The 14,817-nt window shown below is 45.7% G+C and overlaps 1 protein-coding gene across 1 annotated transcript in view; it reads left to right on the top strand.

Moving 5' to 3' along the window:
* Window positions 1-14,817, top strand: part of gpc5a (glypican 5a) — a 752,664-nt gene that overhangs the window by 434,297 nt on the left and 303,550 nt on the right. The window contains 1 exon segment of the mRNA XM_034192522.1: window positions 6,822-6,984. Coding sequence (XP_034048413.1) covers window positions 6,822-6,984 — 163 coding nt within the window.

Genomic DNA, 14,817 nt, shown 5'->3' with positions numbered 1-14,817 from the left:
CATTCATTCTCTGGTTCTTGGTCCCGGGGCGATAGGTGATCCGGAAGTCAAAAAGCCCGAAGAACAGTGACCAGCGGGCTTGCCTGGGGTTCAGCCGCTTAGCGGTCCTGATATACTCCAGATTCCGATGGTCAGTGAAAACCGTGAATGGCACAGACGCTCCCTCCAACAGGTGTCCCCACTCCTCAAGAGCCTCTTTCACCGCAAGGAGTTCTCGATTGCCGACGTCATAGTTCCGTTCAACTGGGGTCAACCTGCTAGAAAAGTAGGCACACGGGTGAAGAACCTTATCGGTCTCTCCGCTCTGGGATAGCACGGCTCCTATCCCTGAGTCAGAGGTGTCCACTTCAACCACAAACTGGCGGCTAGGGTCGGGCTGCACCAACACTGGCGCAGTAGAGAACCGTCGTTTCAACTCCTTGAACGCGGCTTCGCACCAATCCGACCAGGTGAAGGGGACTTTTGGAGAGGTCAGGGCTGTCAGGGGGCAAACTACCTGACTATAGCCCTTAATGAACCTCCTATAGAAATTTGCGAAGCTGAGGAACTGTTGCAGCTTCCTATGGCTTGTTGGTTGGGGCCAATCTCTCACCGCCGCAACCTTGGCCGGATCAGGGGCGACGGAGTTAGAGGAGATGATAAACCCCAGGAAGGACAAAGAAGTGTGGTGAAACTCGCACTTCTCGCCCTTTACAAACAATCGGTTCTCTAACAACCGCTGCAGGACCTGACGTACATGCTGGACATGAGTCTCAGGATGCGGAGAAAAGATGAGAATATCGTCCAGATATACGAAGACGAATCGGTGCAGGAAGTCCCGCAAGACGTTGTTAACCAAGGCTTGGAACATTGTGGGGGCGTTGGTGAGGCCGAACGGCATGACCAGGTACTCAAAGTGACCTAACGGGGTGTTAAATGCCGTCTTCCATTCGTCTCCCTTCCGGATCCGAACCAGGTGATACGCATTCCTAAGATCCAGCTTAGTAAAGATTTTGGCTCCATGCAGGGGGGTGAACACGGAATCTAACAGCGGCAACGGGTATCGGTTGCGAACCGTAATCTCATTCAGCCCCCTGTAATCAATGCATGGACGGAGTCCGGCGTCTTTCTTGCCCACAAAAAAGAAAACCTGCACCCATCGGGGAGGTGGAGTTCCGGATCAGCTTCGGCAGCTAATGAGTCCCGGATGTAGGTCTCCATTGATTCGCGCTCAGGTCGTGAGAGGTTGTACAGCCTGCTGGACGGGAACTCAACGCCTGGAATCAGATCAATGGCACAATCGTACGGACGGTGCGGGGGGAGGGCGAGTGCCAGATCCTTGCTGAAGACATCAGCAAGATCGTGGTACTCAACCGCACCGCCGTCAGATTGGGAGGGACTTTGACCTCCTCCTTAGCATGTAAAACCGGGAGGAACCGAGGATCCTAAACACACCCTATGGCAGGTTTCGCTCCACTGAACCACCACCCCAGACGGGCAATCAATCCGGGGATTGTGCTTCAACATCCATGGGAAGCCCAAAATCACGCGGGAGGTAGAAGGAGTCACAAAAAACTCGATCTCCTCCTGATGATTTCCAGACACCACCAAAGTTACTGGTTGTGTCTTGTGCGTAATCAAAGGGAGAAGGGTGCCATCTAGTGCCCTGCACCTGCAATGGCGAAGGAAGTGCCACCAGAGGGAGCCCTACCTCGTGAATGTCTTGGCCACCCTTACCCATTTCTAGGGGCAGGCGTTGGTGTTTAACCGCTTGGGGCAGTCTCCTCTGCAGGTGCTCATTAGAACCGCAGACAAAACACTCCCCGCGGGCCAGCCTCCGCTGTCTGATAGGTGGTCTAATGTGGCCCTGCTCGTGTCCATAGCTTCGTCAGCAGGGGGAGCTGTAGCCACACGGAGCGTTGAGGCTGTGGGAGTGTGGGGAGGGCGGAACCTTTTCGAACCCGGAAGGGAGAGGGACGGGCGCTGTGCCAGGCCACGTCCTTCGTCTCGCTCCCGACGGCGTTCCTCAACCGATTGTCTAACCGTATAACGAGATCGATAAGTCCATCTAAATCCCACGGTTCTTCCTTAGCTACCAGGGTGCTCCTTCAGGACCGACGACAGTCCGTCTATGAAGGCGGCGCGGAGCGCAACGTTATTCCAGCCGGACCTCGCAGCTGCGATGCGGAAGTCGACTGCATATTCGGCTGCGCTCCGGCGCCCCTGTCGCATTGACAGCAGCACTGTTGAAAGCGGTCAACTGTTCTGAACTCCCTCACAAACCCAGTATAAGAGGTAAGGAGCCGTGAGTTTTGCTCCCAAAGCGCTGTAGCCCAAGCGCGTACCTCACCACGAAGCAAGTTAATAACATAAGCCACCCTGCTGACGTCAGACCGCGTACATCACGGGTCATTGTGCAAAGACGAGCGAACACTGCATCAGAAAGTCCGCGCACATCTCCACACAACCCCCGTACAGCTCTGGGGGACTTATGTATGCTTCAGGGGATGGTGGGGGGGGTTCGTTGAACGACCAGTGGAACGTTAATATCGGGCACAGGGTCGGCAGGAGGAGGAGCCGCAGCAGCGTTCTGATCCCGCGCTTCCACCTGTGCGGTGAGAGCCTCCATCCTGCGATTAAGGATGACGTTTTGCTCGGTCATCAAATCCAGCCGAGCGGTAAAGGCGGTGAGGATTTGCTGCAACTCACCGAGCATGGCCTCCTGCAGACGCCTGTGCACCCTGCTCTTCCATGGCTGTCCAACAGATGGGTGACTCCCTCGGGATCCATGACGCTGGCAGAGATATCCTGTTGTGAGAGTGTAGTGACACGGACCCACAACAGGGGGCGTAAATGAACGGACAATGAAAGAGTCAAATATGAACACTTTACTGTTGTGAATGAGCACAACACAGAGGAATGTGAAATTTTACAGACAGTCAATCACTAGGGTGACGTGTGGGCAGGCTCGAGGATAGAAGACGTCTGTCCTGAGATGAACCAGAACCACATGATTTCCTCCACCACCGAACCCGGAGAACACTGGAGCCGCCAAGTCCCGAGTCCCCAGGTGGCCACCGTCTTCAAAAGTCGGATCTGGTACTGCTGGCAGGGAGCAGAGACAATAAGATATGGGTGTGTGCACACCCAGTAGCAACAACGGTGGGAATTCCACCTCCACCTCTAACACACACTCGTGCAGCTCCTGTCTACCCACTTATCTGGTAGAGGTGTGGTCACACTGAACGCCGGTCTCACAGACAAGGAACACCACAGGAAAACGGCTGCAAAAGAGTTCAGACTGACACACAGTTTACTTTTAAGGCTGAGAATACCACCTGAATGGTTCGACGATATCTCGGCAATGAGGTGGAGATGATGTCCGGGTTTATGGAGTGAGATGATGAAGCATGAATGAGTGACAGCTGTCAGGAGATAATGAGTGACAGCTGTCACCCCTGGCTGTGTCCGTGGGCAGGCACCGCCCTCTCGTGCCTGAAGCCCCACACTTCAGGCAGGGCACTCTCTGGTGGTGGGCCAGCAGTACCTCCTCTTCTGGCAGCCCACACAACATTCTCACTATTTTCATGCTCTGACAACATCATCTCACTATACTGGCATTCAGTGCGGCTGCAGCAGCGAGGACAGCAAACAACTCTGCTTTGTCGTCTGCACAAGAGAATCTGCCAGGCGCTCTGACATCTAGATAAAGAAAACACACAGCTGCCAATTTTTCTTCAGTTAAGTCTGAGCTTGGCTCTGTGTGTTGCTGTGTTGAAAACTGTCCTCTCTCCCACTCACGTAGAATTCACACCTTGCACCAGAGCTTTGGCCGGTCAGAAGCCTAGTCTGAAGCATCAGACACCCACAGGACTAATGCATGAGCATCGTAAAAATAAAAAACAAGCAGAGGTCAAAATGGTGATCAAACATGCATCAGTGTTTGGAAAACTCTTGGCCTGATGTTCGCACAAAGGTTTGAGCATGCACAAAACTTAGCGAAGGACTTGCCATACATCAGCTGACAAGGAAACACATTTAATAGGTGAGAAAAAGAATTTGTACAGGAAGAAAATTGGACAGAAACGATATCAAAATTCCATATCCATTTCATACATTTCCTCAGTCCGTCACATTGTGACTTAGACTGATACACTGGATATATGCTTCAGACTTGCGCTCTGCTCGAGGGAGCCTGGTGCAGAAGATTTGATGCAGTTTGGGGTCCTGGCACAGAATAATTACTCTGAAATATCACGAGTTAAGGACAGGATGTGTGCACTGATTATCATCTCAATGACACACAATTATCTCATTGTCTCATTGAGATAATTGAGATAAGTGGCCTGCCCACAAACGAGACCACAAGATTAGCGCCTGCCCTCAAACGAGACTACGCTGCCCAGTTAACCAGTCATTTTTACACAAAGTCAATCTGGCAGTTGTCAAGGATCCGACCAGCACCAAAGACATCTAGTCGTCCCCTTAGTTTAATTATAAGGGGCCCTGTTCTGTGGAATGATCTCCCTGCATCAATAAAACAGTCAGTTTCTGTAGAGACTTTCAAGTCCAGACTTAAGACGATTGTTTTCCCTTTTGTATGGCTAGCATACTGGCATACGAGGTCTATAGAAAAGTATCCCGACCTTATTATTTTTTCAAAAACCATATGGATTTTGAATCGCGTGTGATTGCGTCAGACAAGCTTAAACCCTCGTGCGCATGCGTGAGTTTTTCCCACGCTGTCGGTTGCGTCATTCTCTGTGAGTGAGGAGTGGTCCACCCCCTCGGTGGATTTTCATGTCAGGAAATGGCCGAATGATTTGTGCTTTTTTTTCCATCAGAATTTTTTCAGAAACTGTTAGAGACTGGCAGCTGGAAACCATTCGAAAATTTATCTGGCTTTCGGTGAAAATTTTACAGGCTTCACAGAGAATAAGGACTGTTACTACAGCTTTAAGACGGCTTTAAGGACGCTCGCGCGCGCCGCGCTCCGTGTCACCATCGAGAGCCACAAACCACCGGATCACTTCTAAACGGATGGCTCTGTGGAGCCGGGACCGTCGTGTGCACTTTCTCTGGTTATCACAGGAGCTGGACATCAACCATTTTCCGGCAGATTTCACTTTTTAACAAGAGATTTTGTCATGGAAAGCTGAGCGGAGGCTTCGCGCGTCATGACCGATTTGCTGATGGAGCGAGACAAAGGAACACCTCCGTTTTGGGTCTCACAGGACGGCTTTGAGATGGCGTTCAGACAGCTGTCGGTGGTTTTTCCATCGAGTGATTATCCGAGAATTGTGGATGTGCCTGGACATGCCAGAACATGTCCCGTGAGGCTTCATCACGGCATTGCTGTGCGCCATGCGGCATCGCCGTGACGCGCGAATTCCTCTGCATGTCTGTCTCAATGTGCCGAAAAAGTGCTGATGTCCATGTCTTTTCGCAATTCCTGTGCTAGTCAGACAACGTCCCGGATAAACACAGCATCCAGTTTGGAAATGAACGGCACATTCCACTGTTACAGGATTTTTGTCATGGAAAGAGGAGCGGAGGCCTCGGCGCGTCGTGGCGGTGGCCGCATGGCGCACAGCAACACCGTGATGAAGCCTCACGGGACATGTTCTGGCATGTCCAGGCACATCCACAATTTCTCGGATACTCACTCGATGAAAAAACCACCGACAGCTCTCTGAAACGCCATCTCAAAGCCGTCCTGTGAGACCAAAACGGAGGTGTTCCTTTGTCTCGCTCCATCCAGCAAATCGGTCGTGATGCGCGAAGCCTCCGCTCGTTTTTCCATGACAAAATCTCTTGTTAAAAGTGAAATCTGCTGGAAAATGTTGATGTCCAGCTCTTTTGATAACCAGAGAAAGTGCACACGATGGTCCGGCTCCACTGAGCCATCCGTTTAGAAATGATCCGGTGGTTTGTGGCTCTCGATGGCGCCACGGAGCGCGGCGCGCCGAGCGTCCTTAAAGCCGTCCTAAGCTGTAGTATCAGCCCTTATTCTCTGTGAAAGGCCCGTAAAATTTTCAACCAAAAGCCAGATAAATTTTTCGAAATGGTTTCCAGCTGCCAGTCTCTAACAGTTTCTGAAAAAATTCTGATGGGGAAAAAAGCCCAAATCACTCCGCCATTTCCTGACAATGAAAATCCGCCGAGGGGGCTGGACCACTCCTCACTCAAAGCCTGCTCACAGGCGAATGACGCAACCGACAGGCGTGGAAAAACTCACGCATGCGCTCGTGGGTTCAAGCTTGTCTGACGCAATCACACGTGATTCAAATCCATATGGTTTTTGAAAAAAATAATAAGGTCGGATACTTTTCTAATAGACCTCGTATTATGTTACTATGCTTCTTACTCTTTTATTGTGCTTTTTAAAATCTTTTAAATCATTTTATTTTGTTTTCTGAATTGTTTTGTGTGAAGCGCCTTGAGGCACCCTGTTGTGATTTGGAGCAATATGAAATGAATAAATTGAATTGAAATTGAAAGTCAAATGAATTCATGAAATTAAGTTACCAAAGTTAAGAATAATATGCAAAGCATTTTACAGTGCAAAAAAGCTGAAGATGTCCATGTATTTCCAGATGTATTTTAGACTTTTTTGGGGGATTAAAGTTTAGCATAATAGCTTTCAGTGTATTCTTCATTTTTTTCCCATCATATTATGAAAACATACATAATCTGACCTGTGTCCTTCTTACAGCAGGAAACAGAAAATGTTTTTGACATTTGTGAGAACAGGATCCTGGTGATACCAGTTGAAACTAATCTGAAAAATGAATAAATCATGGCAATTTCATGGATATTGTGCTTTTTCTCCTCAATACCAGCTGTTGCAGGGTAAATCTATTCCTAAATTTGGGACACTGGACCAGATTGAAACAGGAAGCGGTGATGCAGAAGGCCATTACAGTGGTGACTGCGATGATGAGGATGGTTGCGTTGGTTCAGGTGGTGACGAGATGAACAGAAAGGTCTCCAGAGTTGCCAAATGTAAGTTATGTGTTTCTTTTATTTTAGTGACCTCTTAATCAGTTCACCATGCCAACATGTAGTTATCCAGCAGAGTTCATCCAAAGCAACTCTTGAACAAAACACCCCTTCATCCATCTATTATCATATTCCCAGATTTAAATACACATTTGAACAGTGAAATTGCAGTTGCATAATGTGTTCTAATTTTTCACTATATTCTTGCTCCAGTCTCTACTTTATGACCGCCATAATAGTAGTTGTTAAAGATAATAGTTGCTGTGGGGACATTATTACAATCAAGGCCTATTACTAGAAAAATTATGTTTCCCTGGAGGATCAGTGAGCTCTGATGAATCATTATAGTGCTCGCCTCTTCATTTTGTTCACACTCTCCTCTCAGCACATGGGATCCTCCCCTCTGCTCTCCATCAAACATGTTAACAACCTGATTAATCACCTCATTCATTTTGCCTACGGCAGCAGCGAGAAGAGCAGGTGGGTCATCCAAACAAGTCATTCTGTCCGTGTAAATGTTTCCTTGACTACTCTTCGTTCTGTCTCCGGGCTTTTGCAGCTCAGGCTCAGGGAAGCCGTATAATAATCGCTCATCAGAGGCTGCAGGGAGACTGTGACATTTATCACCTATGACAGTGGAGCTGCCCCCTTCCTTGTCATAGGCCAGATCAGCCTGTTTTGCATATTTATGGACAGACATCTGTCCTAACCTCTGTCCAGCATTAGTGCCCTGCTGTATAAGCCTCAGACAACGACTGAGGGTTCGCTACCTGATCCACATCTGGAGCCTTCCCCAACAGGATTTCATAGTTTTTTTCCTTTCATGATTGTAGGAAAGTAGTTCAGTTTTTGATGTATTTCTCATTAGTGGCTGTGAGTAGCCGTCATTTGGTTTTGCTGTCAGAGAAAAATTCAAAGTTTATTCAGAATTGCTGGCTGAGGATAGAGTTCCCTGTGATCAGCAGTATTTTCCTAGTTGCTTATAGTACAGCACACTACTGAAGTAGTTTATTTCCCTTTCTTCATATGTTGCCATAACTTTATGAACTGCATCAGTGTTGATGTACTTCATTGAAGTGCAGTTTGTAATGCTGTTTATTGCTGTATTTTGTTGGGGGAATACTTCTGTGGCTGAGATATTACTCGCTAGGTCAGTTGCAAATGTGTTAATTATAATGGTACATCTCAGTTATCAGAGATGAAATATGGGTTATCTCAAGGTTGTGTGTTGGGTCCACTGTGCTTTCATCTATATGCTATCCCTCTTGGTCACATGGCACTTAGGCTTGAGATTGATCTTAACTACATCTGCTAATGACCTGCACGTGTGCGTGCCTGTTTATGGAGGTAATGCCTCTCATTTTGCAAAACTGGATGTCCTGTAATTTGTTATTTACGTGGGTGTGTCCATAAAGTAACGGTCCTTTTTATTTTTTAAAAACTATATGGATTTCATTCATATGTTTTTACATCATAACATGCTTAAACCCTCGTGCGCATGCGTGAGTTTTTCCACGCCTGTCGGTGACGTCATTCGCCTGTGAGCACGCCTTGGTGGAAGGAGTGGTCCCGCCCCTCATCGGATTTCATTGTCTGGAAATGGCGGAATAAAAAGGACTTTTTTTTCCATCAGAATTTTTTCAGAAGCTGTTAGACACTGGCACCTGGAAACCATTCGAAAAAGTTATCTGGCTTTTGGTGAAAATTTTATGGGTTTCACAGACAATAAGGACTTTAACTACAGCTTTAAGGACCCCTTTAAGGACGGTCGGTGTGCCGCGCTCCGAGCTGCGACGTCGCGGCACAAACCACTGGATCATTTCTAAGCTGATGGCTCTGTGGATACGAGACCGTCGTGTGCTCTTTCTCTGGTTATCACAAGAGCTGGACATCAGCCATTTTCCGGCAGATTTCACTTTTAAGAAGAGATTTTGTCATGGAAAGCCACGCGGAGGCTTCGCGCGTCACGACCGATTCGCTGATGAAGCGAGACAAAGGAACACCTCCGTTTCGGAGTGTTAGAGGACAAGTTTGGACATGCCTATCTCGGCTTTCAGTGCTTACCAGTCGAGTGAGTATAAGAGAACTTGTGGAGAGCTGGACATGTCCAAACTTGTCCTCTAACACTCCGAAACGGAGGTGTTCCTTTGTATCGCTTCATCAGTGAATCGGTCGTGACACGCGAAGCCTCCGCGCGGCTTTCCATGACAAAATCTCTTGTTAAAAGTGAAATCTGCCGGAAAATGGCTGATGTCCAGCTCTTGTGATAACCAGAGAAAGAGCACACGACGGTCTCGTATCCACAGAGCCATCCGTTTAGAAATGATCCAGTGGTTTGTGCCGCGACGTCGCAGCTCGGAGCGCGGCACACCGAGCGTCCTTAAAGGGGTCCTTAAAGCTGTAGTTAAAGTCCTTATTCTCTGTGAAGCCTGTAAAATTTTCACCAAAAGCCAGATAACTTTTTCGAATGGTTTCCAGGTGCCTGTCTCTAACAGCTTCTGAAAAAATTCTGATGGAAAAAAAGTCCTTTTCATTCCGCCATTTCCAGACAATGAAAATCCGATGAGGGGGCGGGACCACTCCTTCCATAAGGCGTGCTCACAGGCGAATGACGTCACCGACAGGCGTGGAAAAACTCACGCATGCGCACGAGGGTTGAAGCATGTCTGACGTAAAAACATATGAATGAAATCCATATAGTTTTTAAAAAAAATAAAAAGGACCATTACTTTATGGACACACCACGTATGTACTCCATTTGAACACTATTGTGATGTTTTCAATGCTTGCACTGTGGAGAGAAACTTTCTTGCTGAAAGTGTTAGATCATGCTGTTATTCATTAATTTTCTGAACTGTTAAGTGTTGGGGAGGTGCAGAGCCATTCCCAGCAGTCATTGGACGAACAGCAGGGTACATGATGACCAGTCTGTTGTGGAGCCTGTGCATATGTAGAGTTAGATCAGTAAGTATTTAAGGAAGGCAACCAATTTAATCATCTTTGCTTTATGTACCACCAAGATGGACTCGGACGGGGACAATCCATATGTGGTATAAGTGAAGCTTTTCAGCTTTAGTTTGAGAATATTTACCTCCAAATCCATTGAAAGTTCTTGGAATTACAACACTTTTTTAGATGGTAATTTTTTACAAATAGACTTGACATCCTAAACCCACAGATGTTACCAGATGCTGTTTTTTCCTTAATGATGCTTTGCAGGAACTTCACTTTTTTTTTTAAATTCTGCCATCAATGACTCCAGTTTTGTCTGTGATGGTGTGATGACAGGTGACCATGAATGTTTTGAAAACTGCATTGTTGTTGTTAAGTGAAATACATGTTCTTGGGTTCAGGACATTTGTGAATTTTCCATTTCTCTGCCTTCAGAATTTTTGATAGGTTTGATCATTGCCCATTTCCACAATGCCTCACCTTCCAATAACTTTTGATGCATTTATCAAAATCAGTCTGTTGTGATGTTTCTTGACCTGCGTAACTAAGTCATGCAAGAAATTCCAAATGCTATTTTTCCATTTTAATGCCACACCTTCTGTCGATTTACTTGCAAATTAAATAATAACACCGTATCACACACATGTCCATGACATAGCTGAAACCAGAACATGGGGGGCCAGTGAATAAAATAGGCTGCAATTCTTAAACCTGTCATTTCTTTAGGATGTAGATACCCTAAGCTGAAGTTCTCCACTTAAACCATGTCTTTATAGTTTTATTTCATATCCATTGTGATGGTGCACAGAGCCATCATGGCCAAAATGGCATTTTTTCCCATTTGCATATGGACCTAAATTTATGTTCATGGTTTTCCGCAAGGCATTTACATTTCAATAAAAGCTGCAGAAGGTGGTGCTGCAACTAACAAACTATTTAAAATGCATGGGTTGGTGCACTGAGTGCTCTTAATGTTTTATTGCATTATCAGTAAAATATATAAAGAACAACATAAAAATATTCCCTTACATCAATGTAAAATATTGTGCTTTTAGCATCATGTAAGTTGTAGTCAATCTTGAGAGCAGTATAACCACAATCAGCCAACAGTTTGAAGGTTTTGTTCTTCATGGTTTAAAAGTAGTTTATGCGAGCATACTAATAAAATATAACCCAATGACTTCATTGCTATAATAAGATGCTACATAACATATTTCACTATTTCTGATACACTTGTTCTGTGTAATGTTCTTTCCCGCAAAGATATAATTAAATTTGATTAGTTTGATGTGAGCTCCTGGAGTGGGATGTTCTTGCTGCTGCAGGTGTCTGCTCAGTGACAAACTCTGTCTTAATTAAACTAGATGCTAGATGTTGTCTGGTATTATCATATGCCAGTAGCCCATAAATTAATTTTCCACAGCACACCACTTTCCTGGATTTAGAATCTGATCTTCCCACCTGTTACATCCGATAAACCAGCAGTGAAAATCGTCATCAGCTGTGTTGAACTGTTGTCACATACTTTGAGGGCCATCACAGTAATGTTGGTCTCCCTCGATGGACAAAAAAGTAACTCGGTTTGTTTTATGTGTGAGTGGAAACACAGTTGCCAGGGAATGAGCCTCCCCTGAGATCCTTAGAGCTAGATCAAATAGAAGTAAGAAATACGACCCATAGGGGTGCATGACACCCATTTGTTGCATCCAAATTTGTGGCTCCTTTTCTGTCTTGTTCAAAGGTGTTTTAGGATTTTGTGAATAGTTCTGATAGATGATTTGAACAGTTCTATTCACCACAAATGTGACCCAGCTGATTTCATGTACGGACTTGTGTTACAACATTCACTTGTTGCCTGTATACGCTAGATAGTAAATTGGATCTTCCTTTGTTTTGAAAGAGAAAATAATGAAAAAATTCCATCATTGCTGGCTGTGGGAGCGGCAGCCTCATTTTGAAACAATGCATGCCATTGAAAGTTAAAAATATTCAGATTTTTTAAAGTGTCACCGTATGTGATTGTTGCCTACCTGCTTGCAATGCCAGTTCAAGAGCTTTCAATTTCAATTTACCTTCATTTTATATAGCGCCAAATCACAACAAAGTTGCCTCAAGGTGCTTCACACAAGCAATGTCTAACCTTACCAACCCCCAGAGCAACAGTGGCAAGGAAAAACTTCCCTCTGATGAAGAAACCTCAAGCAGACCAAACTTAAAGGGGTGACCCTCTGCTTGGGCCATGCTACCGACACAAATACTGACACAATTACATGACACAAATGCTAGCCATACGAAAGGGAAAATAAGTGCGTCTTAAGTCTGGACTTGAAAGTCTCAACAGAATCTGACTGTTTTATTGATGCAGGGAGATCATTCCACAGAACAGGGGCACGAAAAGAGAAAGCTCTGTGACCTGCAGACTTTTTATTCACCCTAGGAACAAAAAGTAGTCCTGCACCCTGAGAACGCAGAGCTCGGGCCAGTATGTAGGGTTTAATTAGGTCAGCTAGGTAGAGAGGTGCCAGTCCGTGAACAGTTTTATAGGCTAGTACCAGAACATTAAACTCTGATCTCACAGGGACAGGAAGCCAGTGAAGAGATGCCAAAATGGGTGTAATGTGGTCAAACCTTTTGCTTCGTTTCAAAAGTCTGGCAGCAGAATTTTGAACCAATTGGAGACCCCTAATGTTGGACTGTGATAAACCAGAAATCCATTGCAAACACCACTTTAGTGAGAGCCGTCTCTGTGAATGATATTTTCTAAAAGCAGACTGCATTGGCTCAAAGAGGTTATTCTCAGTAGATAGTCCACGAGCTGCTGGGAAACCACTTTTTTCCAGAATTTTAGAGCAAAATGATAGATTTGATATTGGCCTATAGTTTTTCAATACACTAGGGTCAAGATTAGGTTTCTTAAATAATGGTTTAATCACTGCAGATTTAAAATATTTAGGAACAGATCCAGAGGTTAATGAGAGATTAGTAATCACCAGCACAATCAGCCCAAGAGTGGGCCACAGGACCTTAAACAGTTTTGTTGGTATAGGATCAAATAAGCAGGTAGATGTTACGAGATTCATCAGCACACCTATGAGATACTATCAAATTCTGTAAATCTAGGTAAATTTAGGCTTGCTTGCAAAAAACGTCTGTGAAGGCTCTCAGTTGTCCAGGTGGTTTCCATAGTAGAGAAGCTTGAATCTTCGACTGGACTGGGTTGCTTGACGCAAGGATGTTTCGCTTCAAATCGCAGAAGCTTCCTCAGCTAAAATTCTTGCTCTCGTAGTCTGACTTCTGTCTTGACTCTTTTAGAGAAGAATACAGAAGCCACACAAGCTGGAGTTTTAAACCTAACCAGACCCCTCCTACCAAGAGGCAGGCTACTATAGGCTAGTGACTAAACAGTTGCTCTAATTAGCACCGATTGTGCTCTAGTAGCACGATGGGACTGACGCCTCTCCTGATGGCTCCCCTGATGACGTGAATGACTCATTACCATGAACAAAAGACTGAAACTACTTTGACCTGAGTACCACATTGTAAACAGGGGACAAAGCGTTTCTCAGACCCCCTCCCCGGTTAAGGCTGGGTTTCAACTGTTTCACATACAATGCCTCCTTCACTCCTCTCTCAAACCATTTCCTTTCTCTGGCTAAGATTTTAAATTCCTTGTCCTCAAACGTGTGGTTAGTGTCTTTAAGGTGGAGATGAACTGCAGACTGAGGTCCACCGGCACCCTTGCTGCGGTGCTGGTATAGCCTTTTGTGCAACGGCTGCTTATCTCACTTATGTAGTGTTTGTTACTGTTTTCCTGACATCTGATTGAATACACTACATTGCTCTGTTTGTAATGAGGGATCCTGTCCTTAGGGTGAACTTATTTCTGTCTCAGGGTGTTAACAGGTTTAAAGTAAACTGGGATTTTTTGCTGTCTGAAGATCCTCTGTAGTTTTCCCCTACTCCTGCTAAATAAGGGAGAGACACTCCTCTTCTTCTTGGCTCAGTCTCCAAGGACCATCGTGGGTAACCACATACTGTGAGGGCTTTCCGGACATGTTGTTGTTCTTTAGCCCTTCCCTCTGTAGTAGTGGGCAACTGAAGAGCTCGGTGTTGAAGCGTCCTGATCACCCAGAGCTTGTTTTCAAGGGGTGGTTTGAGCCAAAGAGCAGATATTGGTCAGTGTGAGTGGGTTTTCTGTAAACCCCTGTCTGGAGCTGTCTGTTCTCCTCCAATCGTAACATCACAGTCCAAGAAGGCTAAATGGTTGTTTCTGGCATCCTCACATGTGAACTTGATATTGGAGTCCACCGAGTTGATGTGATCTGTAAAGGCCTCCACTTCCTGTTGCTTGATTTAACCCATGTGTCATCGACATATCTGAACCAGAGACACGCTTTGTCCCCTGTTTACAATGGGGTACTCATGTCAAAGCAGTTTCAGTCTTTTGTTCATGGTAATGAGTCATTCACATCATCAGGAGAGTCGTCAGCGGAGCTGTCAGGAGAGGTGTCAGTCCCATCGTTAGGAGGGACAGCTGCCCTGTCATCAGGAGGGTGCTACTAGAGCACAATAGGTGCTAATTAGAGCAATTGTTTAGTCACTAGCCTATAGTAGCCTGCCTCTCGGTAGGAGGGGTCTGTTTAGGTTTAAAACTCCAGCTTGTGTGGCTTCTGTTATTCTTCTCTACAAAAGTCAAGACAGAAGTCAGACTACTGGAGCAAGAATTTTAGCTGAGGAAGCTTCTGCGATTTGAAATGAAACATCCTCGTGTCAAGCAACCCAGTCCAGTCGAAGATTCAGCATCTCTACTTTGGAAAATACTTATTAATTCAGAGGCTAAGGTTCATTTAGTTTGCACATGCACTGAGGTATTAGCAGTGTTTC

The sequence above is a fragment of the Thalassophryne amazonica genome, chromosome 2 (assembly GCF_902500255.1).
Source record: "Thalassophryne amazonica chromosome 2, fThaAma1.1, whole genome shotgun sequence".
Lineage (NCBI taxonomy): Eukaryota > Metazoa > Chordata > Actinopteri > Batrachoidiformes > Batrachoididae > Thalassophryne > Thalassophryne amazonica.
This window is presented reverse-complemented; position numbering and strand designations above follow the sequence as displayed.